The sequence below is a fragment of the Peromyscus californicus genome, unplaced genomic scaffold (genome assembly GCF_007827085.1).
Source record: "Peromyscus californicus insignis strain IS unplaced genomic scaffold, ASM782708v3 Scaffold_19__1_contigs__length_69161282, whole genome shotgun sequence".
NCBI classification, from domain to species: domain Eukaryota; kingdom Metazoa; phylum Chordata; class Mammalia; order Rodentia; family Cricetidae; genus Peromyscus; species Peromyscus californicus.
The window spans coordinates 9443512-9470935 of record NW_026294491.1 but is presented as its reverse complement, the minus strand read 5'-3'; the positions used below and the strand labels follow the sequence as shown (position 1 = coordinate 9470935).

General features: G+C 51.9%; 1 protein-coding gene across 2 annotated transcripts in view; it reads right to left on the bottom strand.

Moving 5' to 3' along the window:
• Trpm2 (transient receptor potential cation channel subfamily M member 2) overlaps positions 1-27424 on the bottom strand; it is a 50126-nt gene that overhangs the window by 9337 nt on the left and 13365 nt on the right. Inside the window, exons 6-26 of one of the 2 annotated variants that reach the window (XM_052744556.1) lie at positions 26448-26614; positions 24911-25091; positions 23533-23594; positions 22618-22818; positions 21200-21302; positions 18721-18842; positions 18137-18490; positions 17008-17145; positions 16127-16256; positions 15822-15967; positions 14891-15003; positions 13579-13792; positions 11894-12012; positions 11246-11378; positions 10627-10798; positions 6817-7000; positions 5804-5985; positions 5426-5558; positions 1956-2043; positions 1265-1352; positions 531-688 (exon numbers count right to left, since the gene is read on the bottom strand). In XM_052744556.1, coding sequence (XP_052600516.1) covers positions 531-688; positions 1265-1352; positions 1956-2043; positions 5426-5558; positions 5804-5985; positions 6817-7000; positions 10627-10798; positions 11246-11378; positions 11894-12012; positions 13579-13792; positions 14891-15003; positions 15822-15967; positions 16127-16256; positions 17008-17145; positions 18137-18490; positions 18721-18842; positions 21200-21302; positions 22618-22818; positions 23533-23594; positions 24911-25091; positions 26448-26614 — 3188 coding nt within the window. Of the gene's footprint in view, positions 1-530; positions 689-1264; positions 1353-1955; positions 2044-5425; positions 5559-5803; positions 5986-6816; positions 7001-10626; positions 10799-11245; positions 11379-11893; positions 12016-13578; positions 13793-14890; positions 15004-15821; positions 15968-16126; positions 16257-17007; positions 17146-18136; positions 18491-18720; positions 18843-21199; positions 21303-22617; positions 22819-23532; positions 23595-24910; positions 25092-26447; positions 26615-27424 lie in introns of those variants that run through there. The other variant, XM_052744557.1, reaches the window with a different exon arrangement.

Sequence of the window (27424 nt, the reverse complement as noted above, 5' to 3'; positions counted from 1 at the left end):
CTATGGATGGTGTAAACCCTTCCAGAGGTGGGACAGAGGCTACATGGGCCCCTAGAGATAAAAAGAATTCCATACAGCAGAGAAAGTAAGGAGGGAGCTTCAGTCTGGAATGTTCCAGATGAATTGAGAGAAAACCCTGGAGGCTGGAATGGCAAGCGGATGCCATTATCCCTGTCTCTGTGTCTCTCTTTTATGCCTGTCATAAAAAGGGGGGGGTAGTTGCTCACTGGGAACCAAAGAGTCAAGAACAAGATGGATGGGATGAGGCCGGAGCATGTGAGGAGCTCCAGAAGCAGCCCTGGGCCATGACTCTGTGAGGCCAGATCGCCTCACCAGGCCCTTCCACATTTGGGCTGTATGGCTCATGTGATTTAATCTCTGCATGCCTTGCTTAGTTTCCTCATCTGCCAAATACTCTGATGATCAGAGAGGCTGTAATGGGTAGAGGCCACTATGAACACGGGAGGAACTCTTCTCCTCCCCTAGAGCCAAGCCTCTCCTGCATTGGTTCACATAAGAGTTATACTCACCTCCCACGGCACCTTCTCATTGGGCACGGGGAAGCGCATGATGCGGGCATTGGGGTAGAGGAGGTGCCGGGCGTTCACATGGTAACCATCTCCAGGTTCCTCTGCTTTCCTCCTGATGTTCAGTTCAGCATCTGGCTCATCGAAGGTCCTTTGGGATGCTGGAAACAGACACATGTTTGGACACCAGCCCTGAGACCCCACTTCCCATCCCAGGAATCTCAGCCACAGAAGGACAAAAAGCTAGGTCAGCATTGCCTAGCAGACACCTGCCACTGAAGCCACACTTAAATGTCTCAGCAGTGAGCTAACCTCACAGGCTGTGACAGGGTCTGTCCAATTAATGGGGGCAAGTTTGCTTCCTGCGGGCCAATCACACCTAAGGAAGACCGTTCATGTCTATTTTCTGACTAGCCGCACATTTAGGGAAACGGGCTTTGCTTTCTATGCCTTGGTGAACATGACAGTCTCAGTCACCTAGAACTATTCCCTGCCCCCAACTTTGCAGCAAGCTGTGCGGAAGGAGGTCAAGGAGGCATGGCGTGCTGCCCCCAGGAATCCAGTTAACTGCTAAAGCCAGGAGAGACCAGCTCATAGGTGGAGGTGAGAGCTGGCCCCATTGGGCATCAAGATAGCTACAGCCAAAATCCCTACAACAGCCTCTCCTGCTAACCCATCCCCCAGACTCAAAACCACACGGACTCTTGGAGAAAGCTACTAAGAGACCATGTACTCACCCAGGGTCAGCACACCTGCCTCCGAGCCAAAGCCACTGTCCTTCAGGGTTGTCACGATCCAGTGCAAAGCTCTGGCCGTCTGAGCTACCTGGATGGCATGGCCCAAGAAAGACTAGGTTGACATCTGTGGTCCACATTATACATGTGGCTTATGGCCTAGAGGACTGGCCTCACTCCCCAAGGGACCCAGGCACCCTGTTGGGCCATGCAGCCTCAGAGGAGAACTTGAGGTTGGTCCTCTGGCCTCGGTCAAATTTAAGACATAGTCCCAAGAGGTGGCCTTGAATAGAGAAGGGAGCCATGTGGACTCTGGGACTGCCAGGACTGTGTACTGATGTGGGTGCCTCACCGTTCAAACCTGCAGGGGGCTCAGGGCAAAATGCTTGGGTAGAATGTAATAGGGAGTAAAGAAGGTGCTCCTTCCAATGGATAATTCTCTGAGTGTGTGTGTGTGTGTGTGTGTGTGTGTGTGTGTGTGTCTGTCTGTCTGTCTGTCTGTCTGTCTGTCTCTATCTCTCTCTTTCCCTCTGTCTCTATCTCTCTCTCAATCACTCACTCACTTGCTCGCTCACTCTCTCCTTTCCCCTCTCTCTCTCTCATAGACCTCCATTCTACATCTTTCCCCCAAAGTTCTTGGTCTCAGTGTCACCACACGACAAAATGCTCCACCAGGCCCCGACTGCCAACCTACCTGTTCCTCCAGGGAGACCAGCCTCTGCTCCATGGAGCCGGACCTCTTCACACGGTCCATGTCCAGCAGATCCACCATGGTGTCCACTCTGACAGAGGATAAATAGACAGGCTTTAGGGACCCTGCCAACTATATAAAATATGGTACCCCCAAATCGCAGACAGCCCCAGCAAACCCAATAGCTCAAGCCTGGCATCCCGCTGACTCTCACTTCAATACTGTCTGTGATTTGAAAGTATCTACAACATACATCTCTATCTTAAAATAAAGCTGCCCCAGCAGAAGGGCAGCCCAGGTTCAGGGGGCCAGCTCAATGGGCTATCAGAGATGTCAGCTGGGAGAGGTGACAGCATTCACAGTCACCCACTTGCACAGATTTGCCCCCTGGTGCTGGGCCATGAGCTCTGAAAGCTGTCTTGGACGACAAAGCTTGTGGTGACCCTGAGTGCCGGTGGGGCACTGGGGCTGTTGGGGAATGTTTAGTTTGAACCAGAAGCCCCGCTCGCTCCCCACCGTGGCCAGCTGTGTTTAAACTACCATCCAGTCAAGGCCGGCCTGCCAAGCTCCGAGCGGCTTTGCCCAGGGATTCCTTTATTTCCTCCCACTTGAAGTGCCGACTGCCAGCAGCATCCTTTTGTAATAAAGTGAGCCACAGTGTAACATCTGATCGCTGTTTCTGGGGATGTGACCCAATTTGAACAGTCATTCAGGAAAGGGAAGCTAAGGACCACACTGAGTGTGCTGGCATCTACTTCCCCATGCATGGCATGGCTTCAGTCCACAAACGACACTCCGGTGCCCCTGCCTTTTTTTCCAAGACAACTTTGTGAACATGTGAGCGTGATATTTACAGCGTGTTTGGACCCCCATGATTCAGTCACAGTGACACACGAGAACCATCTAGATCAGCAGAAACTCCCAAACCTCCAGCCATATTCTGTGGGTGAGTAGCTGGGATCAACTTCGCTCAGCCACAGTGCCATAAGCCCTGGCACACCACACACCAGGGCGCCTCCCTGGGCCTCAGATCCCTCGCTGCACCCCCAGAGAGAAAGTGGCCAGGCCAGGGTCCTCACCGGGTCTGAGGGATTGCTCATCATTTCCCAGTCACTCTGTGCTTCGCAGCACTCACCTACTGAGTGCATAGAGTTTTGTTAAAGGTTTCTAGACCACGGGCCAGAGATTCTGAAATGTTACATCTTAGCACACTAGCTACTGTTCCCCCTAGAATGTCTGTAGGAACCATCTCGGAAATTTGCTATTTTAATAATCCTTTTCAACCTCAGGAAATAACTGGAGAAGGCCAGCTTCCTCCAGACCCCAGGCTGGAAACTGGACATCAGGTCCATTCTGAGCCTCCTACAAGAAGGGAAATCTGGGGTGAGGACTGAGTAGGCTCATGTGACTGACTTCTTCAGGTCTAGGTCCCTGAGGCAGGAGAGCACAAAATCGCCAGGACAGGCCCCCAAATCCAGACTCTACTGTTCACCAGCGGCGGACACTGTACTATTCTACTTCTGTCCCTTTCCTGAGTCTTTGCCTCCTCAGTGCAAAGATGGAGCAACCAGCATCTCTTTGTAAGAAGGACTGGGGTAAGGCCGGGCAGTGGTGGCGCACGCCTTTAATCCCAGCACTCGGGAGGCAGAGGCAGGCGGATCTCTGTGAGTTCGAGGCCAGCCTGGGCTACAGAGCGAGTTCCAGGAAAGGCTCCAAAGCTACATAAGAGAAACCTTGTCTCAAAAAAAACCAAGAAGAAGAAGAAGAAGAAGAAGAAGAAGAAGAAGAAGAAGAAGAAGAAGAAGAAGAAGAAGAAGAAGAAGAAAGGCTAGGGTAGGGGTAGGGAAGCAGGTCACATGTTCAGTCCACAGCATGACTTTGACACTGCGCCATCAGAACCCTCATGCTGACTCTACTGACCCAGCTTCAAGATCATCCTGGTAATGGAGCATCCAGACATGAGCTCCATTTCAGAAGCTCTCTGGGTGCCACATACCCCAGTATCCGGGCAGTGGACACAATCATTGTTCAAAATTAAATGGCACCATACAACCATTCTTGATAAGTGGTGACAGCAAGTTCGGAGGGGCTGCATGGACCCTGGCACCTGCCCTTAAATAGACAGTGAGAGTGTGGTACCAGCAAAGAACACAGCCCAGAGTGCCACAGGCTAGCCAGGCCAGGCCCATAGCTTAAGAACCACACAGCATTCACTGAGTTTCTGCCTGACTCTGGGCTTTCTCTGGGGGTCAAGTATTATAAGATTCTGTCCCTTCTCTCAGGTAGCTCATGAAGGGACAGCTGGATACTACCCCAGCCCACTGTGGTGGCTTGAATGAGAAATGCCCCCCACCACAGTCTTGGGTATTTGAACACTTGGTCCCAGTTGATGGCCCTGTTTGGGAAGGTTTAGGTTATTCTTGTTAGAGGAAGTATGTCACCAGTGGGTTTTGAGATTTGCTCTCTCTGCTTTGGGCTTCCAGTTCAAGAATGAGGTGAGCTCTCAGCTTCCTGCTCCTGCTGAAATGCCTGCCACCTGCCACCATGCTGTTGCCACTGTTATGGATTCTAACCCTCAGGGCCTGTAAGCCAAAATAAACTCTTCTGTAAGTTGCCTTGGTCATGGTATTTTATCAAGCTACCAAAGAGTACCTAGTACCACCCCCAAGCAATCAGTTGATACATTCACCAACCAATAAGCTTATCTCCAAATCCACCAATAAACCACAAATGAACCTGAGACAGACTCACCAAACAATGCACTCACAAAGCCATTAACCAACACACCAGCAAACTTGCCAACCAGCCAGCCTTCGTTATTATTTAGGGGTGCAGACGGGGAGTGGGGAAGCAGGAAAGACCCTTCGATACGAGGACCCTGAGTAGACAACTGCTCTAAGTAGAGGGCATTCCAAGGACAACTTGATGTCATTGTATCCAAGCAAATGCTACATCTTTGTCTAGCTCACCCATCACGATAGGTACAAGGGACTTTGATCATTGGCTAGTTCATTGAGGTTTGTTGATGTTGCCATCAGCATCACCATAACGATCAGCACTATTGGAGCCGCACCATCCCTCTCAACACCATTCTCTCCAGTACTCTCACTACCAGCATTATCATCACCATCACCAGCATCATCACTCTAGTCACCATCATCTCCAGCACTCACAACACCATCACCAGCATCATCGCCATCATCGCCATCACCTCCAGCATTAACATCATTGTCACTATTGCCATCATGCCACATCAACATCATCACCATATCACCATCACCTTCATCGTCACCATCACTGCCATCATCATCACAATCGGGTGCCCTGATTGCTTGTCTGGGCACAATGACACCCAGTTTCCTCTCCTACAAGTTGAGCATGGGTCCTGCCCCATGGGACTGCACTTGGAATGGCTTTGAGGCTACAGGGCATGGCTTTAAGGATGCATCCCCCAGGGCTCCTAGCCTCTGTACTTCTCACTGATGTCCTGGATCCTCTGTTCTGGCCGCTGTTTGAGCTGGTACTGCTGGTTCTGCAGGTAGTTCTCCTTCAGGTAGAGCTCCCAGGACAGGAGGGCTGCCTCCTCATTCTTCTCCAGTTTGTTCTCTGTAGGCAGGATGGGGTTAGCAAAGACCTGATGACCTACCTAGGGCCCCATGGAAAGGGTCCATTACTCCATATCCAGGCCCAGGGAGCTACTGGCTCATGCCAGGTGCAGGGAAAGCCCAGCAGCATGCTTAACGATGGCCCAGGGCTCTGGAAGGAACCCCACACTTGCATCTGCACCCAGGATGGTGGGACTGCACAGTGTCAGGGGCAGGGGCAGTGTTGGGGGGGGCAGGGGGACCCACTGAGCTGCTTGTGTCGCTTGGCAGGGATCTTCAGGACAATCCTCTTGATCAAGAGCTGCAGGTGGCTGAGGAGGATGAAGGGGGGAGGTGCCGGCGGCCGGCCATGGTACTCCTCAATCAGGTCATGGCGCTGGAACTTCCAGATCTGGTCTGTGTGTTCCTGCACTTCCTGGAATGTGTAGCTGGCAGGAGGCAAAGGTACAGGTATCAGAATGTTTGTGGGACACAACATTCTGGGGTCAAGTGCCTGGCACAGCCGGAGCAGGTGAACGGGAAGTAGGCCAGATGCCGAGAGGCAGCCAGCTTCTGGGAACGGATGAGGACAGGAAATCACAGGGATTTTAGATTTATACTCCTGAATAAACAAAGATGGCGTCTGTGAGGGGCTAGACATGGGCACTGGACACCGCAGAGCTTCTCTGTGTATCTAGTAATTTGAAGAAGCAGAGGATGGTGTCTCGGGTACTTCAGGTACTCAGAACTTACACAGACGCCCAGGAGCAGGAGAAAGGACATGTGCCACTTTATCAGATAGCTTTTCCTGCCTGAGGGACAGAGTCTACCCAAATCCTACCCGCACTCCCTGCCCTGATCTCAGATCTAACTAGCACATGTAGTTCTCAATGTTTAGAATACTATAAAACAGAAGGTGAACCCCTCCGAAATCAGCTGGTGAGAAAAGAATATATCGTGCACACCATAATGGAGGGACTTCCAAAGGTCACGGCCACCAGGAACCTGCCTGTAGAGACAAGAGGGCCAAGGGCTCAAGGGTTTCACTGTGGGCAGGCTGGGCCTCCCATGGCTGAGCTGTTCCCTTTCAGAGTAGGAGTGGGTCTTATGACCTGAAGTCAGTGGACCGGGGCTACTGGGCCCCTGGGAACAGTGACACAGACCGGGTGCCGTGCTGGCTCCTCAGGAGCTCCCCACACACTCTCATGAGGCTGTCACTCGCCTGCCTGTGCACACGCCAGCCCCAGAGAGCACTTCCCTGCACAGGTGCCCACACTCACTTGAACATGGCGATGAGCAGGTTGAGCAACAGGATGTTGGCAAAGAGCAGATAGAGGCAGAGCAGGGTGACCGTCAGCCACTGAGGGAAGGCGGGCGTCTGCCCTGTCCAGTCGCTCTCGGGACACTTGGGCTTGTAGGGGTCTGTGCCATTGGGGCTGCACTGGTCCATGCTGAAATTCACACCTGTGGGGAGTGGGAGGGGACAAAAAAACATGCAGTCGGTCACGAGAAACTTCCTGCCAGGGACCCTGGCCACTGGGGCACTGACCGTCCCCATAGGCTTAGACACCTGCATCCCAGGAGTTAGGGACTGGGTGTCTGGCGAGAGTCCAAACTGACAAGAGGTCTGTCTGTACTTGGGTATCCTCAAGCAGGAAGTGGGCTGTTCAGGGGGAATCTGGAGCCAGAGCTGTGTCCCAGTTGGCACTCGGCACTCCAGGATCTAGAGCGGTGGCTCAGCAGAGAAGAGCACATAACTGTTCTTCCAGAGGACCCAAGTTCAATTCCCAGCACCCACTTCAGGTGGCTCTCCACTACTGTAACTCCAACTCCAGGGGACCAGACACTTCTGACCTCTGTGGGCACCGCTATCACACACACATACCCTCACACAGACATACGCATACACATCATTAAAAATAAAATAAATTGGGGGCTGGAGAGATGGCTCAGCGGTTAAGAGCACTGGCTGCTTTTCCAGAGGTCCTGAGTTCAATTCTCAGCAATCACATGGTGGCTCACCGCCATCCATAGTGAGATCTGGTGCTGGTGTGCAGGTATACATGCAGACAGGACACTGCATACATTAAATAAATAAATAAATCTTTAAAAAAATAAAAAGAAAGAAAGAAAATAATAGAACTAAAAGAAAAAAACAACAATAACACAAAAAGGAGGAAGACACCCCAGAATGAGCTTCACAGCTCCAGACCTGGCCATTGGAAACTGAAGGATGGCTAAGGTAAGCCAGTGGACCAAACGGTCAGAGAGACCACCTGTTTCCAGCCCAAAGCCCCAAACTTCATGTAGACCCAAGGAATTCAAACCCCAAAACAATTCGGAAAATGAAGAGCAAAGCCAGAGGACTCACCATGCCCAGTTTCAGAACTTACTACAAGCTACAGCAGCAGCCATGGCAAGGAGGTGCTGGGCAAGGCCAGATGCACACCAGCGGAAAAAGATAGGAGACCCAAGATGAATGCTTTCATTCAGGATCAGGTGCCTTTCACAAGGGGCCAGGACAGCTCAGGAAGACATACTTGTCAACTGATGCTGCTGGGACAATAGACAGCCACGCGAGAAAGAATGACCCTTGCCAAGCACTGTGGTTGCAGAGTGCCAGTCCTGGGGAGGCAGAGGCAAGGGACTCCCCGAAAGCTCCAGGGTAGCCAGGGCTATATAATGAGACCCTGTCTTTAAAAAAAAAAAAAAAGGAATGGGATGGGATGAAGAGATGACTCCGAGGTTAGGCTGCTCTTCCAGAGGCTCTGGGTTCAATTCCCAGCACCCACATAGTGGGTCACATCTCTAACTCCAGTTCCAGGGAATCTGATGCCTTCTTCTGGCCTCCCTGGACACTAAGCACAAGCGGGGTACACAGACATGGTGCAAACAAACACCAATACATATAAAATAATAATAATAAAAAAAGAACGGCCCTTCTCTCACATACTAATGTGTATAGATAAAGTAGATCTGTGGCTGGATAGGGAAAGAGAACAGTATCATTGATAGGGCAAGGCTGAAAGCTAGTTTTTGCAAATGAGTCAGAGGCCGAAAGAAAGATCGAAAGCTATAAACCTTTACAAGAAAAACACACACATAAACCATTTGAGCCTTGGGCTTGGCAATGTTTTCTCCACCGTGACACAGAGGCACAAACGATTTTAAAAATCAAGCCGCACCTCATTAAAATTCTATGCTTCAAAGAAAGTGTCTTTTCATAAATAAAAAAAGATAACCTCTGTAATAACAGAAAATATTGCAAACTAGTCCTATGATAAAAGTCTTAAAAGCTCAATAATAAAAATATAATGGAAGGGGGAAAATAAGCAAAAGCTAGAAATGGACATTTCTGCTAAGAAGATGTACAAATGGTCCAGTAAGCACATGAAGATATATTCAGCAGAAGCCACAACAGAAATGCCAATCAAAACCACAAGGACACACCGCTAACATAATGAGTGTGAGGTGAGCGTCGAGAAACTGGAATGCGTCGCCTCTGTGGGAACAGTTTGGCATTTCTCAGAGTTAAACACACCCGCACAACAGCATGCACGTAAGTTCGAAGCAGCAGCAGCAGCAGCCACAGAAGCCAAAGTCTAGGAAGCATGCAAGTGGCCACAGCTTATGAATAATTAAAATGTGCCTCATCCATGCAGAGAAATACAATAAAATGGAATGAAGCGCTGATAACCGCTACACCCCTTGGTGAACCCTGAAAACATGACACTGGGTGACAGAAACAGACACAGCTGACTATGCCACGCTAGGTCTAGCATGTGTGACATGTCCGGGAGGGCGAATGTGTGTGGACAGCAGCAGATGGGTGGCTTTGTAGGACTCAGAGAGGGAGGAGGGCAGTGGCTGTTACAGGGACGGGGTCTGAAGCTAGCTTCCGGAAGACACCACGCATGTGAGGACCTTCTGTAGGTAGCTGATGTGGGAAATCTACCTGAAGGATGCTGGTTTTAAAAACCACATGAGACTGGGGAATAGCTCATCAGTAAAATGCTTGCACTGCCTCATGACTGAGTTCAGTCCCCAGGACCCATGTTAAAAGCCAGATGTTACGGCTCACACTTCCAATACCAGGGCCAAGGAGGAGACAGATGGATCCCTGGGACTCCACCCAGCTAGCTTAGTCTACTAGGCAAGTTCCAGAGCAATGAGTGATCCTGTCTCAAAAAATGAGGGACTGAAAAGATGGTTCAGTGGTTAAGAGCACTGGCTGCTCTTCCAAAGGACCTGGGTTCAATTCCCAGCACCCATATGGAGGCTCACAGCTATCTGTAACTCCAGTCTTAGGGGATCTGACGCCCTCTTCTGACCTCCTTGGGCAGTGCACACAGGTGGTGCACAGACACACATGAACGCAAATTCATATACACAAAATAAAAATAAAGGAAAAAGTAAAAACAAACAAACAAAAGACAAGGTGGGTGGCTCCTAAGAAATAACACCTGAGGTGGTCCTCTGGCCACCACACATGCATACACACTCATACACATGCACTCACACACCTGTGCACACACTCACATCTACACACCTGTGCACACACTCACATTTACACACCTGCACTCACACACATACTCACATACACACCCTCACACATGTACATGCACACACAAGCTGACGCACAGGCACAGATACACACCCTCACACATGTCCATGCACACACAAGCTCACGCACAGGCACAGATACACACCCTCACACTGAAAAGCTGTCTTTCTGCCACAGAGTAAGCAGTCATTTCTGACTGTAGTGGAGTGAGGGAGAGGGGGATGGGGTGGCTTTTGATGCTGTGGGCGGTCAGCTGTGCCCCATACATCTTAAGTTCCTGCTGTCACATTCCTCATCGACTGGGAAATGCAGGTGCCCATCGCTCTCTGTTGAGGCTGTCGGCATGCAGGACAAGCTGACCCCAGTGGAGCCCTGGGCCTTCCTGGTCCTTAGAGAGCCACACAGCCTGGCTGGAAATGAACCCCATCTCCTGTAACCTTGAACTCTTAAGGAGTCCTAGGGAGCTCCCCCACTCCATCTCTCTCTAACCCCCTTGCCCCTTAGATGCCCACAACCTGGCTCCTACCATCGATGTAGGTTGGGATCTGCCCAAAGATGGTGAGGTAGGAGTGGTAGACGACCCCACGGAAGATCCAGTCCACCCGGCTCTCGTTGTGGATGAGGATGGCCTGCTTGGCCACTCCGAAGGACACCACCCACACCGCCAGGAGAAAGAGGAAGAAGAAGACGTCCTTCATCTGCAGAGAGTGAAGCAATGGGCTGCCCTTCCCACCCTGGATCTCCTCTTCCTGCTGTCCCCCTGACATGAATGCAGGATGCCAGGAGCAACCAGGGCTTCCCCGCCACCTCACAGAGCACACTGACGTATTCATAAGGAATACCCCCAGATGTGGAATGGGGTTGGACAATGATGACCCAAGAAGAAAGGACTTGCATCTGAGCAGCAATGGGGCCCATGCTGGGGCTGTGGAATGAGAAACAGGCAAGGCCGCCTGGAGGAGGCGGCATCCAGACAGTAGGATGAGGGATATTCAGAGATTCTGAGGATGAGGCAGAGGTAAGACACAGGACAAACGGTCATTTCTAGTACCATCCTACCTCTTTCATTATGGGCACAGCCCTCGGCCTCCCTCACAGCAGCCGTGGGCTCCAGCCCCTCCCAGGGAAGCCCTTTGTGCCCTCACCATGCGCTTCACGATGATTATCTTGGGCCCCAGCGTCTTGCTGATAGTGAAGATGTGCATGAGGCGGAGGCAGAACATGATGAAGTCCAAAGACAGGATGATGCGCCCGGGATACAGCGTCCCTGGGATGAGCCTGGCAGTGGGCAAGGTACCACCTCAGGCTCTGTTCCCTAGAAGGCAGAGCTTTCTGAAACCTCTCCCTGGCCTGGGGTGGTCCTTGGAGGTACAGGGCTCTGGAGGAGCCAGGCCCAAATATGTCAAAGGCAATGGTGACATCAAGGGCAAAAAATTCACAGAGAACTGGGTTGGCTTCAGTAGAGTCCAAAATCCCGGGTGCAAGGATATCCCAGAAACAATTCCAGGAGCCTTGGCCATACCCATCCTACCTCAAGAAGGAAGAGGGCCACCACCTCTCAGATACACGAGCTGTCACGAGTGGGATGTAACCCAGCAGGGAGGGGCAAAGAGGACACTATATGTCTGAGAAGCTGAGGCGAACAATAACAGCTGGTGGCCCATACATGTGACAGCAACCCAAGCTGGGCAAAGAGCAGTCACACACCCCAACACCATTTTCTCCATCAGCGCCAAGGCAGGCTGGGTCCAGGTGCCCCGCAGAAAGAAGGCAGGGGTACCCTGGCCACTCACCGGCAGGTCAGTCCTACTATGAAGAGCAGAATGGCACCAACGTCCAGCTTGTTCCAGAAGTCACTGAAGTACAGGGACGCCATCTTCTTCAGGCCACACCCATCGGGATCGTAGAAGAGCTACTGAGGAGAGACCGCAGTTAGGGGAGGCCAACATCGCCATCAGCGTCACACTGACAAAGCCCTTTGTGGGCAGAGCTTGACTGTGGTGAGGGGGGCCAGCAGGACACAGGGTGGACCTCTGCACTCAACACGTTCAGGAACAGTGTGAGCAGAGGTAAGTGCCTGCCATACCTCACTGCTAGTCAGTCTCTCATGAACCAGGGGTCCTATTGAACCTGTGCGTGTATGTATGTGTCCACGTCCGTGTGTGTGTGTGTGTGTGTGTGTGTGTGTGTGTGTGTGTGTGTGTATGTGTGTGTGTGTGTGTGCTGGAGAAGCCCCTTTCTCCCTGCCAGCACCTCCTACAAGGATTTTTGCTCTGTCTAGAATGACACCTGCTTCCTGAGACAGTCCGGGAAGGAGGGGCCTGGAGGAGAGACCCCCAAGATCCTCACATGGTCTGCCTGGTAGAAATTCTCACCCTTTTCTGGTACCAGGCCCCCAAACTGTCATGGTCAGGCATATCCTTTCCCTAGGCCTGAGGGACAGATTCTAGGAGACACATGTGCTCTCTGTCCTGGGCTGCCAGGTGAGGTGATATCAGGAAACACAGAAACTCTGACCCCCATGGAGGGTCTGGCTACAGAGGCTGAGGAGGCCCCCAAACCTCAGCATTGCTCCAGGGAAATCATGCCCCAGCCCCATGGTTCTTTCTTTGACTCCCCTCTTTCTTCTTTGGGTCTCTCAACAGGCAGGGTGTCCATCTGATGTAAGCTGGTACCACAAGGACGTAGCGGGAAACTAACACAGTGAGGGTTGGTCTGCTCAGTGGTCATACAGGCCCTTGTCCTGGGAGGTGACACCCAGCCTTACAGTGGTGTCCTGTTTATCAGGAGTGTGAGCTAGTCCAGGTGGTCAAATAGGCCACTCAGGACTAGTTCAACCTCTAGAGGGGGACTAGAGACAGATCAGCCAGGAGGATCGAGCCACGTCTGTGTGACTGACCCCTGGTATAAGCCTGGACCCTGCAGCTTGCAGAAGCTGCCTGGGTGACACTGGCCCTGAATGTCATTACACATTCTTTGTCCTAGCAGGGAGAATCAAGTTCTGCCCCTGCCTCAGGGAAGGGACCTCTGGATTCTCTGGGTCAACAGTCTTTGGATGGATGGATGGGTACCTCTGTGTTTGGCAGGTTTTACTCTAAGCCCTTTTCTGGAATGAACCATAACCATGTTCATGGCTCTCCATCAGTCTGAGTCTTCTGCAAATGATCACTCACACAGGGCCCCACACTTGGCAATATCGAGAGACACACCTACTCAAAGGTGGCCACAGAATGGAATTAGCGGGAGACCTCAGGCCACACAGAACCAGCGTGACTTCCGGGGGCATTGGAAACTGACAGTCATGAGTGCTTTGCCTCGGAGAGGTCCAGAAGCCTAGCTTCAGGCAAGGCAGCCAGGCCATGGAGGCAAGGCTCCCAGGTGGAGGAGTGGGCGCCTGCCTCCCGGGGTTCCACCCAGCTCCTAGGGGCCTGGGTGAGGCTCGGTGGAAACAGACACTCGGTGTGGGAGTGGTGAGCACCTGTCGTGTCTCCTCGCACACCAGGGAGAAGAGCCACAGGTAGATGAGGTACTCGCACCAGGATGGTGAGGGCTGGAAGTCCACCATGAGCACGTAGGCGAACAAGCAGAGGAAGGCAAAGTAGGACAGGATATTCAGATGGAAGATGACCACGGGCGCGTTGAAGAAGGCGCGGACGCGGGCTGGGCGGCACAGGGACTGCAGTCTCTTCTCCCTGCAGCAGACACTTCAGGTGACTGTCACAGACTTTGGTCTCCAGGATCCCTACCTACCCTGTGAGAGATGTGACTCAAGGGGCAAACGTACTAGGAAAGGAACACCTCACTTGGTACCCAAGGCCATATAGCAGTTATAGGCAGGCCAGCAAGACGGCCTTGGCACTAAAGACCCCAAACCTTGCACAGGCCCAAAAGGCCGGGAAGCAAGTCTCTGTACATTTTGCTGAGCTGTGAACACCACAGCTCCTATCCAGGGCCGAGGCCTGGCTGTATGCCTAACCTGGGTTAGGTTCCAGTGCCCTTAGCATTAGTTCATAGCCAGAGTTCTCAGGCCTCAGGTGCCCCCACAAGTGGGGACCAACTGCCATTACTGTCATAAAGGTCAGACTAACAGCGTGGCCAAGTCCCCACGTGGACGCGCTCTGACGTGCAGCCTCTTGTCACAGCTGCTACTGGAAACACAGGTGCAGCTCTGTTCCCCTCAGGGAAGGGCAGGGGCACTATAAAGGTCACATGGCAATGTCCTTGACCCCTGGAAGGATGTGAGATTGACGTCTGGTCCTCCTGGGTCTGTGCAAGGTGGGAGTCCAGAAAGCAGGGCGGACTAAAACAGCTTTAGCATCTGATCTGCTCCTCCGTTTCCCCTTGGGCACATCCCTAACAGTCAGGGCATGAGAGGGTGACAGAGCATGTGGCCTACGGCTATGAGAGGGCTTGCCACCGGCCACCTAGCCTGGAGCTTGCCCCTGAGAACCCAGAAGTGCCAGGGAGCCCAAAGATGCCATCTAACAAAAATAGAAATGACATCTTAGCAAGAGCCCTCGTGCTCTGAGGCAACCACAAGTGAAGCACAGCCAGACCTGGTCTTCAATCCTCCACCCAGTCTGCCTGCAGCACCAAGGGTACCCTATCCACCCCATGCTCCCTGTTGCCATGGAGCTGAGGCCAAGAGACAGTCTCATCAGCACCGCCAGCCTCCAGTATCCAGCAGAAAACTCAGGGCGCGGAAGAGTCTGACCTGAGGTGGTACTGAGGCCTGGCGGTGCCCCCTCTACTTCCTGCACGTTCTGGGGGCCCAGACCCCTCCCCCTCACCTGAAGGAGATGAGGCCGGTGAAGAGCAGTGGAAAGGCCAGCATGCACAGGATGACCTGCCACAGGCTGTTGTCCACACAGAGCTGGCCCCACCACACCTTGGTCAGGAAGGCCTGTGGACAGGGCGGTCTCAGGGCAGTGGGCACCCAGCAGTCTGACCCCCACCCAAGCCCCCAGCCACCCAAGGATGAGTGCTAGTCACACCCCCCTAATCACTGTGCTCTTTGAACCCCTAACCACAGGTGGCCAGTGTGACAGGCATACCATGGTCAGCCAGAAGAGCAATCACGGTTTTGGGTGTTTGGAGCCAGGCCATGGTGTATGATAAGTAGTGAATAAGCAGGGCTTATCACATGGGGCTCTGACTTTCCTCTTGCCTGCCATCCCTCCTCCAGCTTCAGGACCCCCAATCTTTGCAACGTCCTGAGGCCATGCAGTCCCAGGCTGTCATAAGCAGACCCTTTTTGCCACCATGGGGCAGGGCTTGATTCCTCCCTGGGTATCCCCAGGCTCTGCGCGTCCCAGGACACATGGAGTTCCATGGGCGTGGTAACAGCATGAGGCTGTGCTCCAAGGATACCCAAGTAATAAAGGAGTATGTTCCTTAGTCCCTAATGTTCCATGAAGGCCACACTGTCCCCCCTGTACTTCCTGAGCCCCCAGATGACACAGGCTCTTGGAAAGTACACTGAGGGCCACCTGACATTTGAGCATCGGCCTCCATGCCTACCAGCCACTTCCTTTGCTGTGTACCAGTTTCCCCATCCCCAAACCAGGAGGCAAGTGCCTGTCCATCAGCATATGTCTAGGTACTAGGCACTATCCCAGTCATCAAAGAGCCACGCTGCCAGCAACAGCCATGTCATCAGAGGCAGGGCTGTGCCCCCCCTCCCAGGCACCTGATTCTGAAAGTGGACCCTCGGGGAGTCACCTGGATGCCTCCATGAGACACGAATTTCATGTCCTTGGCCTCTAGGGCCAGCTGCAGGCAGGTGGCCTTCCCCCAGGCCTCTGACACACGGACAAGAAGCTTCTGGGCTCTCTCCTCATCCTTCCGGTAGCACTCGGTGAAGACACCTGAGCAGGGGAAGAAGAAGGTCCGCTTCAGCAAAGGCAGGATGTAGGGACTGTCCTGAGACATCTAGGTCATGGACAAGGACTCTAGGTAACAGCATCGGAGCTGACGTACAGAGAGGGAGACCCTGGTGACAGTGCAGGCGGCCCCAGGGGGCTTACCTATAGCTCTGTGCTCAAACTCATCCGCCAGCGCCAGCATCTCCTCCGAGCTGTCTGTGTCCTCCTCCTCCTTGGACAGCTCCTTCAGGATCTTGCTGCAGGCCAGTGCTGCAGCAATACAGTCCTGACTCTGGGACACAGGGGCACTGTGAGGACCTGGGGGACCACTAGATTTACCCACCCTGTACCTAGAACCTATGATAGTGAACAGAAATGCTTAAGATGTGAAGTTTTGGGGGCCCTGTCCATATAAACAACCTACTCATCCATATTAACACATAAGCCCTCCGATGGTGGCCTCCTGTACTGACCCATGGGTACTGTGTGCTTATCTCCCTAACAGGTATAATGAACAGATAGGAGCTGGCAAGATCTGGGCAGATCACAGAGAACAACACTGTCCACATCCTCAGGCCCGGAAGTAGCCACAACAGCTTGCTTAGAGGGCCTTTATGTTTCCTTCCTTTTCTTTCTTACTTTTTTTAAAATGTCAGTTATTATTTATATTTTTTAAGATCTATTTACTTATTATGAATAGTGTTCTGCCTGCATGTATGCCTGCACACCAGAAGAGCACCAGATCTCATTACAGATGGTTGTGAGCCACCCTGTGGTTGCTGGGAATTGAACCCAGGTCCTCTAGAAGAGCAGCCAGTGCTCTTAACCTCTGAGCCATTTCTTCAGCCCTTCCTTTTTTCTTTTAAGAATTATTTTCCCACCAAAGTTTTTATTCCCCACCACTGGGTACACCAAGCCTTCCTATGTTAGAGATCTTACTACCCCACACAACCATAAACTGTTATTTGTTGCAAGAAGTGAGCCCCTGACTCAGATCACCAGTCTAGACATCCTCATGTCTGCAACTAAGCTGGTCCTGGTACCTGAGCCCAGATGATGCCTGCCAGCTCCTGGCGGTTCTGGATGATGGCCCAAATGAGAAGGTCGCGGACTGGGTCAATGGTGAAGGTAACATGGTCTGTTGATCGCTTATAGAGGGACCGGAGGCTCACTCCCTGTACCTGTAGGCGGAGGACAGTCCATGTCCCACAGAGTCCCCAGCATCAGAACCCTAAGGTAGTGAGCAGTGTGTGTCCTGCCTTGTGCGGTCACGGAGAGATGGCACATTTCACTCTTGGGAACTTAATTAAATGATTCATTGGATGCTGAGGAGATGGCTCAGCAGGAAAGGGCTTGCCACACAAGCCTGAAGACCTAAGTTCGGATCCCCACCACCCACATTAAAGGAAAAAAGATGTACCCTGGAACTGAGTCAAAATAAAGCCTTCCTCCCAAAAGATACTTTCTGGCAGGTATTCGGTCTCAGTGAGGAGAAAAGTAACTACTACAGACGTTTCTGGAGGTAAGTGAGCCAAAATGAGGTTATTGGGGGTGGGAGAGCTTCTCTTTTCCCACCCTTCTTCTCATGTAAAGACTCAGCAAGAGCCCCCACCTGCAGGACAGGGAGAGGGCCTCAGCAGCAACCAGCCCTGTCACTGTCCTCAGACTTCAGTCTCCAGGACTGTGAAACAATGAGTCGCTATTATCTAAGCCCTGGATCTGCAGGGTTTCACACAGCCCATGCCTTCTAGGACAGAGTGTGGAGCCCATTGCTTTGGGGTTATTTATTTGTTTGGTCAATTGGTTTTGGTTTTTTCTCTCTCTTTCTTCTCTCTCTCTCTCTCTCTCTCTCTCTCTCTCTCTCTCTCTCTCTCTCTCCCTTTCTTGGTGACTATCTCACTATGTAGCCCAGGCTGGCCTTGTACTCTTCATCGTCTACCTCAACCTCCTGAGAGCTAAAATTATAGGCACACACACACACACACACACACACACACACACACACACACACACATATTTAGCAATTCCTTTTCTAATGAATGTAAGAGCTCATAACACAGCTGAGAACACAGCGGTCACCCACCAAGGAGCCAGGCATTGCACACCTCCAGCATGACACTATACCTGGACACCAGCAACCACATGGCTAGCACCCATGTTACCAATACTCACATTGAGCTTGATGTGCGGCATGGGCAGTGAGAGCCGTGGCCGGTCACTATACCGGGGCCGGGGGTACAGCAGCTGTGTGGAGTCCCCCAGGAGCTCACGCAGCACCTGGGCCACATGGTGCATGTGCAGCCGGGGTGCAGCAGACGCACAGGCCAGGCGCTCATGCTCTTCGGCCAGCACCTTCTGCAGCTTGCTGTGGAAGAGGCAGGATGGCTCCAGGTTCTCGTACAGGCAGAGTAGAGTGTCCCAAGTGACAAACTCCTTCAGCCGCACCCCATTCTCCAGAAAGAGCCTCACAAACTCAGGTTTGTTGGAGATGAGGGCAGCTGTCATCATGGGGTGCAGATCTGAAGGCTGAGAGGGAGCAATGGTCAGTGACCATCACATTAAATCAGCATCTCCTAGAACTCTTGAGCTCAGAACCCTAGAAGGAGCTGTTGGGATATCTCTCCTGAAGGATGGAATCCACCCTGGTCATCTATTCCCAAGGCGGGGCTGGAGCCTTGCGCACACATGCGCGCGCACACACACACACACACACACACACACACACACACACACACACACTTACACAGACCCCTTACCTTCCACTGCCATTCATCAGTGAAGATCTCACTTCGAGCAATGTCCACACGGTTCCATGCTACGGCCAGCTTCAGCTGATGGTCCCAGTTCTCATGACCAAAGTGGTCTTGGCTTCGAGAGGCTGTGGGTGACAGTGTGTGTCAGGTGCCTCAACGTGAGGCTTGGTGTGGGGCCCAGGAGTTGGTTGGGGAATTCTAGTTACTTAATGATTTAAAGTGGTAACTCAGAGCTTAGTGCTGACACCCTCCGTGAGACACCCGCTTTATAAAGCACTTTTCATTCGTTGTTAGACTCAGAAAATCTCAGGGTTTTGGTCATCTCTTTAGTTTACCCCATTTCCCCATCCTGGGCCATCTCCCAGCCATGCCCCTCTGTGACAGGTGGGCCACAGTATAAGGGAAAAAAATCACAGTAAAAGAAGATAAAGGGTTCTAAAAAGCATTCATTTATATTAACATGCAAAGCAGAATTCCAAAAGACCACACACACACACACACACACACACACACACACACACACACCACCTTTTTCTCTATTCTAACTCTTCATCTGCAGCAGCCATACCACCCAGATTCCCAGGAATGCATATCAGCCAAACATTCTTAAACTCACCCTCTGCTTTAACTGTGTGTGTGTGTATGTGCACACGTGTGCGTGTGCGTGTGCATGTGACACATGTGTTGGAGATCAGAACCCGGGTCCCAACGACTGCACGTGGCTTCTACTCAGAGAAGAACAAAATCAAAACCACTTTGGTCTCTCCCTCACACCACACAGTGGGGTCCTGCTGAAGAGGTGGGCTGGGTGTGTAAAGTGACGTCAGTGACTATTTGCAACCTTGGGACAGGCAGAGTTCTGAGCCAGGACACGGAAAACACAAACCACAAAGGGCAATCCCTCTGCTCTTCAAAGCCACCTTAACAAAATGTTGCCGCAACCCACAAACCAAGGGCAGACTTGCCTCTTTATATGTCTGACAGAGAACAGCAGAATGAACGAGGAACACTTACAGCCCAGAAACAGCAAGACAAATAGCCAGATAAGAGTGGTTAAAAGACACTTCACCAAGGAGCAGAGAAAATGACAACAGAGGCCATGAAACATGCCCCATGCCACAGGCAATACATCAGGAAAAGTACACTGAAACCACATGGAGACGCTACATCATGAACAGGCTGGCCCCCAGCCCCCGTTATGTAGCAGTTTCCTTCAGCTGAAACCTTTCTTCCTGAAGGGAAACTCCATAAGACTCAGGAAGTCCCTGAAACTCACCAGATTCACAAGGCCCAATACTCCCCAGGGTTATATAAACAGGAGTACTGAGACAAGGATGCCCTCCCACCCATGCAGCTGCCTACAAGTGGTACAGGAAGCTCCAGGGAGGCAGCTTTCCTGAGTCCTCATCCATGCCAGAGTGAGCTTTCAGTGACGATGGCCCTGCCTTTGTGTCATCCATGCTCCTGTAAGTAACTTCTCACCCACACTCCTCTAAGTAACATCAATAAACTCACTGGTTCGCCAAGTTGGAGTCTGGTGGCAGTGCTGCTTTGATCTGTCATCGGTTCCCTATCCGAGGTGAGCAGATGTTTGTAGGAATAGTGTCACACAAACCCCCTTCCCGGAGCCTTCCCTGGCCCCTCCTCAGCCCCATCTCTAGCCCCGGCACCCATGGCTCCACCTCTTTTTCTACACTTATCTACTGTAAATCCCTCTTGTAAGTGGAGATTGCTGCAGTGATGTTTTGCAAGCTATATTGAAGGCTCTCCAAGTTAATCCTGAACGTATGAGACAGACCAGCCTGGCCTTGAACTTGGCAGTGAATCTCTTGCCTCAGGCTCTGAAGTTCTGGGATTACACTCATAAGCCAGGAAAGCTGGCTTAGAATACTAGCTTTCAGACTAGTAATTGTTACTGTCTTAACCTCTTACGTAATGAAGAAACAAACACTGCAGTTATAAACCACTGTTACAATGATACAAGTGTTCACAACTGCATTTGCCTGTTTGAGATTTTTATTCCTTCATACAGCACTGAGTCACTAGCTAGTGTTTTTTCAATTCACCCTGCTGGCTCCCTTGAGCATTTCTTATAACTTGGGTCTAGTGGTTGCAAATTCCCTACGCTTTTATTTATCTGAGACTACCTTAATTTCTCCCCCACTTTGCAGCCCTCTGCCTTCTAATCTCTAATTAGAAATCTACACGTTATCTTACTGAGACTCCCCTGTATGGGATAAGCCACCTCTCCTTGCTGTTCTCAAGATTCATGGTCTTCGAAAAGCTTGACTGTAATGGGATTGGTATAGGTTCCTCAGGGTTCACCTTACTGGGAATTGGCTGTTTCTTAGATGACAGGGATGTACAGAGGCATGGCCCGACACAGCTACCCTCTGGCCAGCATCTGACTCAGATGCTGTCGTTCATCACGAGCACACATGTCCTGGTTTCTCCCTTCTTTTTCCCCTGCTCATAGCCTCACCTTTCAGTAAAGCCTGCAGAATGGCCACATCCACATCCTGCTGCCCATCCTTCCCTTCCCGGAAGATCGTCAGCAGCTGCCGCCTCCGGACGATGTCTTGGATCTGCAGCAGTGAGATGGTTGTCAGTGAGATTTCTGCCTCCTTGAAGGACCAAAGGGATTGGGGTCCCAACAAGGAACCACCCAGTCTGTGCAGGCTCAGCTGGAAAGGGCATTTGCAACCAAGCCTGATGACTTGACTTCAATCTCCTAGGACCCATATGGTAGAAAGAACTGACACCCACAAAATGTCCTCTGACCTCCGTGATGTGTGCATTGTGGCACCAGCATGTGAGCATGAGTACACACACACACACACACACACACACACACATAAAATAAATGTAACAAAAATACTTTTGGCAAAGAGAGATTAAATTCAGTTCTCTGAATTGCCTGAATAATTTATAATGTTGCTGAGAAAAGACTCCCAGTCTGCCCAACAGCTTACAGCACACCGGATAAGAAATCAAAGGCCTTTGGGAGGGAGGAAGGGGAGGGGGAGGGGATGAGGAGCTCACCACAACTTATGTTGTTTCCCTGCCAGATAATCTCACAGAGCATCCACACTAAACAAGGGCACTCTGAGTCCCTGGCAAATTTAAAATGAGGTCTCCATGCTTCCCTGAGCTACTCAGTCAGAGAACTCCTTATTCTCCATGGTCCAGTCACAGTTCAAGCCCCTCCATGTGTCATAGTCCAGTGTGGCTAGCTCCAGTGTGTTCCTTTGGCCTGTGGCTGGTGGGACCTAAATTCAGCTCAGCCAAAGCTAGCACTGCTCACACTCACTTCAGGACGCTCACACCCTGTGTGAAACTCTGAGGGTGAGCTCTGAGCTCCGGGACCAAGGTGCAGACACTCACCACACACTTTGCAGAGCTCGTCAAGGCACCACCCCAAAACCCAGCTGCAAGACTGGGGAGCTGGGCCCTTCTGAGGCTGCTCCATTAGGGTTCTTATGAGGAGACAAGGCTGGATCACATACTGCCATTCACTGCTGTAGCCAGTAAGCTCTGCTGCCAGCATCCCCGCCAACGCCCCTCCTGTGCTCTGCAGTGCTTCCTGACCCCTCCCCAAGCACCACACCCCTCCAGTCCAACATGCTCTGGGTCCCAGAACAACACTCTCAAGCTCTGAGATGTCCCAGCCCTGCTCTGGCATTCTGTAAATCGAGTTCAAACCTCAGCTCTCCTTTAGCATTCTGTCTGTCATATGCTTCAACCTCCCAGTGCCCAACTAGGAGGCCCTGCCTGTCCTGGGACCCAGAGCTCCCCACCATCTGAAAATTCAATTGTGCACCCACTCTGACCCATTTCGGGTCCCCGGAGTCCTGGTCTGTCTGGGAGTCGGCCTGGTGACCGTAAATCAATGTGTCTCACCTTTTTGGTCCATTCCACGATCCTGTTTTCGGTGAAAGTCTCAAACATCTCCTGGAAGAAGATACTGAGCTTCTGCTGTATCAGGGAGATGGTGATCTCAGAGACAGGCAGAGTGGCCACCTGGGCGATGACGTCAGCCACTCGGCCGGAGCCCTCCACTATCACACAGGGTGTGCCGTTGGTGATGGCATTGTAGATGGTCTGCAAAACCAGATCCAAGTGTGAGCAGGCCAGAGTCCTCACCCAGCTCTGACACTTTAGAAATACAGCGTCATTCAGTGGCAGCTAAGGCTGCAAGTCACTTGTTGCTAGAGTGAGCCCATGAAGCTGGAACTTTCCAGAAGGCCTCACTGGTTTGGTGCACCCCACCAGACAAAAGAGCTGTTACTGACACACAAGGAGTGTGCCACTGATACACCTGACTCAGGCTTGTCACTCAACACCCAATACCACTGTAACAAAAGGGTTCATGGCACAGTCATTGACCAGACCCACTCACAGGGATGCTGTGTGGATCCAGAATGACCAAAGCTTAGGGGATACCAGGACCATGAGGAAAACCCCAGACTTTAGCTCCAACAGCTGGACTGGAGCTGGGGCCTGTGCTCTGAGAGCAGTACCTGGGACACTGGCTGAAGGCCTTCTAGAGAGGCTCTGGGAAGAGAGAGCCAGCAACCCCACCATGACCTGGGCCAAAGCCAAGCCACCTCTCCCACATGAGGGTCCACCCATTAGGTGTCTCCTCTCTCACCTGGAAACACCCCTGTCCTGTGGTGGATTCCCTCCCCTCCATATCCTGAGGACAGCATGCCATGTGTGTTCCCAGTGATGGCACCAGATTTTAGTAAAAGTATCCACCAGCCCTTCCTCCCCAGCAGGGCCTGCATCCCATGATGGACAGCAGCTAGTACTCACGTGCAGAGTGCCAGGGCCGCCCTCCAACACCACGCAAACAATGGGGATCTTGATGGCCACACCTAGGCAGACATGGAGCCCATGTGAAGCCGTAGTGGGGGAAGCACAGACCTACTATTTTAGGCTGCTTCCTCCACCCAGCCAACTTCACCCTAGTTACGTGGAGAAGCACCAGCCAGGCCGAGTGGTAGATAATGGGCAGCTGCTAAAGGTGAATGATAATGGCTTATGGGCAAGTTGTTCATGCACCATAAAAGAGCAAACCCAAGACCACCTGGCCACCTATCCTTGCTATTTGCTCTACCCCTATCCTTGACCATTCTCCCTGCCCCTGCCTCTCCCCCTGACCACTCACCCTATCCCTGCACCTACCCCGATCTATCCCTGCACCTACCACATCCCTACTCTTGGACCCAGCTACGCACCCCATCCTGCCGCCTGTATCCCACCCCATCCTGATTGAGCTCCTGTACAGAAGGGACAAGAACAGAACCCCATCTTCTCCACCCAGTGGACCACTCTAGCCAGCCCTTCTCTGCTGTCCTTTGTATGTTACCTCAAAATCCAAGCTGGCCCAAGGAACCTCTAGGAGGGGACTGAACCGTCCGGCACGGGCTGGGGTAGGGCACAGATCATGAGCCTTCTTCCCTTCTACCCAACCCCACTCAGAAGGCAGGAGAAACAGAGGTAATATGAGGAGTCCCTTGCCCTGGGCAGCAAAGCCCACCCAGTGCCAACAAGGGTCCCTGCCTTCATACACCTCACCCTGGGTTCTCCTAGTGAAAACAGTGCTCTCCCAGTGTGGTGCCTGAACAGGCAATAGATTCCCCCCTGGGAACTTAATGGGCATGCCAGCTCTGCACCATCCAGATCGGAGGGAGGTGATTTTAGGGTGGGGGTGATCAGCCCCACTAAGGACCCTGATTCAGGAAGCACAGAGAAGCTTGAAATGTGCTTACCCAGAGTCATCCCAAGCAACCCAGGTGCTGAGCTGGAGTCCTCTCCTGCACTCCCTGTGCCCTCTCCTCACCTCACACACTAGGTGCTCCACCTCCCCACAAGCAGCTGAGGTCAAGCTGTGAGTTCTGGCTGGCACCTCTTCTCATTTCCCAGCCTGAAACTGTCTCTAGTTGAAAATGCAGACTGTTCTATTCACTGACAGAAAACAGACAAGCCTTCACTGACACCCTTCCACGGATTAAGGCAGCAAGAGAAGACAGGTCCCCATGAGGAAGCAGACAGGGACCCAGGAAATGAATACTGGTGTGTTGCAATCTCACCTCCACGTACAATACAGGCCATGGCCAGCTGTGACTCTGACACAGGGCCAGCCTCAGTTTCTTCTGCCCCAAACCCCCTCAGAAGCATGCGCATTTACCTCCTCTTTCCTTTGTTTGCTCTGATATGAACTTCTCCAGCTTCGTCCTCAGGGGAATCTCCACACCATATTGCCCATGAGTCCCATCATCTACCAGGATGAAGTGGGAGTGATTGCTGTCTAGGCAGGTCAGATTCCCTTGGCCTTCCTCATCCAGCATGTACTCAGCGGGGAAGCCTCCCTGCAGATGACCAGGGGAGACTCACACAGGTTGGTAAAAAAAAAAGTCATACCTGTATTCTGGAAATGGGAGGGTCTAATAGCTTGGATAATGTCCCCCCAAGTCCTAAGACCAAAAATCTGCTGGTGGCCCCTTATTTGGAGAAAGAGCCTTTGCAGCTCCGATGTTAAGGATCTAAACAAGAGAAAATTAACCTGAATGATCTGAATGGAGCCCCCAGGAACTCCCAGAAGCACCAGAAGTTAAAAGAGCAGGAAAGGTCCTCATCAGAGCCCCAGAATAGTGTATAACCTCATTTTCATTGTGGCCGAGTGATATGGCATCTGTGCTGTGGGAGAGTGACTTCTAACTGTAGACGGATAAATTAGTTGCTTTCTGCCACCAGTTTGTCATGTTTTACAGCACCCCAGAGAAACTAACCTTCTGGACCACACACCTTCTCTACTGTCCACAGAGAATGAAACGGTGTAACAACAGCTCTCAGCTCGGAATTCCCCTGGCCTCCCTTAGCCTCAGTCTTACACCATAAAAAGGATGTGCAAAACAGGACAGTTGGTCCATCCTGCCCGGGGAGACACTCTATGATTCAGACACAAAAGAAAGACCAAGACTTCCTTAGAGCAATGCTGTCTGACAAAGGACCACTGAGACAGGGAGACTGCACACTGGGCCAGGCATACTCTTGTCAGCAGTGACAAGAAATGTTCTCTAGTCACAGACTATATGGTCCCCAGATTTCCCTGACTGTGAATGAAATGTCCATGTCCTCATTAGGACAGATCCAATGTGTCCTTAGAAAATCCCACTTAGTGAACCAAGTTATCTAACTCAAGTCTCCATTCTTAAGCAGCGGCTGAGTCAAGCTATGGGTATAGCATTAAAGTGCAGCCCAACTTGCTGCTGACTGCCAGAAACCATGGCTCTGTGGAATTCCAGGCTGGAGGCCTCTGAGCATAGAGGTTCAAAGCTAAAAGCTCAGGCTTTGTGGTCAGATAGCTGGCTCAGTCTAACCCCAGTGCTTGCTTGGCTGTGTGGTCCTGGTTGGTCACTCCCTTTCCTTGAAGTCCATTTCTCATCAAAGCAACTCTTGGGATGTACCTCCACCTGGTAATAATCAGCATGTGGATCCCTCCTGTGATCTTAAGTCTATCCTTGTTAGCTGCCCACCCTGCTCACTGTGTCCGAGGTATTACATTACCTAAGTCAGACCTGGGCCCTGCAGCATCACCTTCCTCCCCCAACACTCATGGTGACACCCAGCATGCTCCCTACAGTCTTTGTGAAGAGTCAGACTCCTCACCCTCTGCTCCCAGCCTTCCTCCTCTGACCCAGGCTCATTCTGGAGTGGCTACTCACCGTGGGATGGATCAGCCCCTCTCGGTTGTGGATGGTGCCCCACGTGGCTACACCGATGGTGATGACTTCTCCTTCTTTGCAACTGCTGCTCAGGCTGAAGTCCCGTACCGCCTCACCCACCTGCTTCATCACACCCGTGTGGGACCCCCCAGTGATGATCCAGGCCCCTGGGGAAAGAGACAGGCCATGCCTCTAGGCTCCAGTGTGCATCTTGTCAAGCCAATAGTGACACCCAGAGTCCCACTGTGCTCCTGACATGGGACCTCATCATCAGACTCTCAAGTACATTGGCAGATATACCTCTAAAGCAGAATCAAGGAAGAGACACTGTATTGTGACAGCATCTTCTTGATGCCTTTCTGGGACTTGAGCTCCCCATGTTGCAAAAATGGCAATGGAAAAGACCCCATCTTCTCTTTGCAGGCCTCTCCTGGCCCTCTGCCTTCTCCCTGTCCCAGGCTGAGGAGCACAAAGGGTCTGTCTGAATCTCCTATTTCAGAACCTGCAGCTTTCCACTTTCCTGTCAGTGTTTGAGACCCAAGAGTCAGAGATGATGTCCATGTTCCCCATCCCTTGGCCCTACTCCTAACCGATGACCATACATCTACAGCCACATGGCTTACTACAGTCCCCGGTAACCCCTACAGGGGACACTCTTTCTGTCTACCCCACCCTCAGGACCGCACTGCACGCTGACCAGTGGAAGAAGGCCAGGGCTGAGTGTGACCTAGTTCTGCCTATAGAGCAGCAAGTGACAAGTGGGTTCTGCTGGTCCTGCCTGACCTCTAAAGAGAGGGCATGTGGGCAGAGCTCTCTACATTCCTGCTACATGAGCCAAGACCCATCTGCTGTTGTTTGGGCGGTGAGTTCACTGCACAGTGCTGGCCAGACCTCTGAAATCAGCGCCTCAAAGGCACATGTGATATGGACGTTAAAATAAAATAAAACCTAGGGTCTGGAGGGAGAGCTCAGTAATA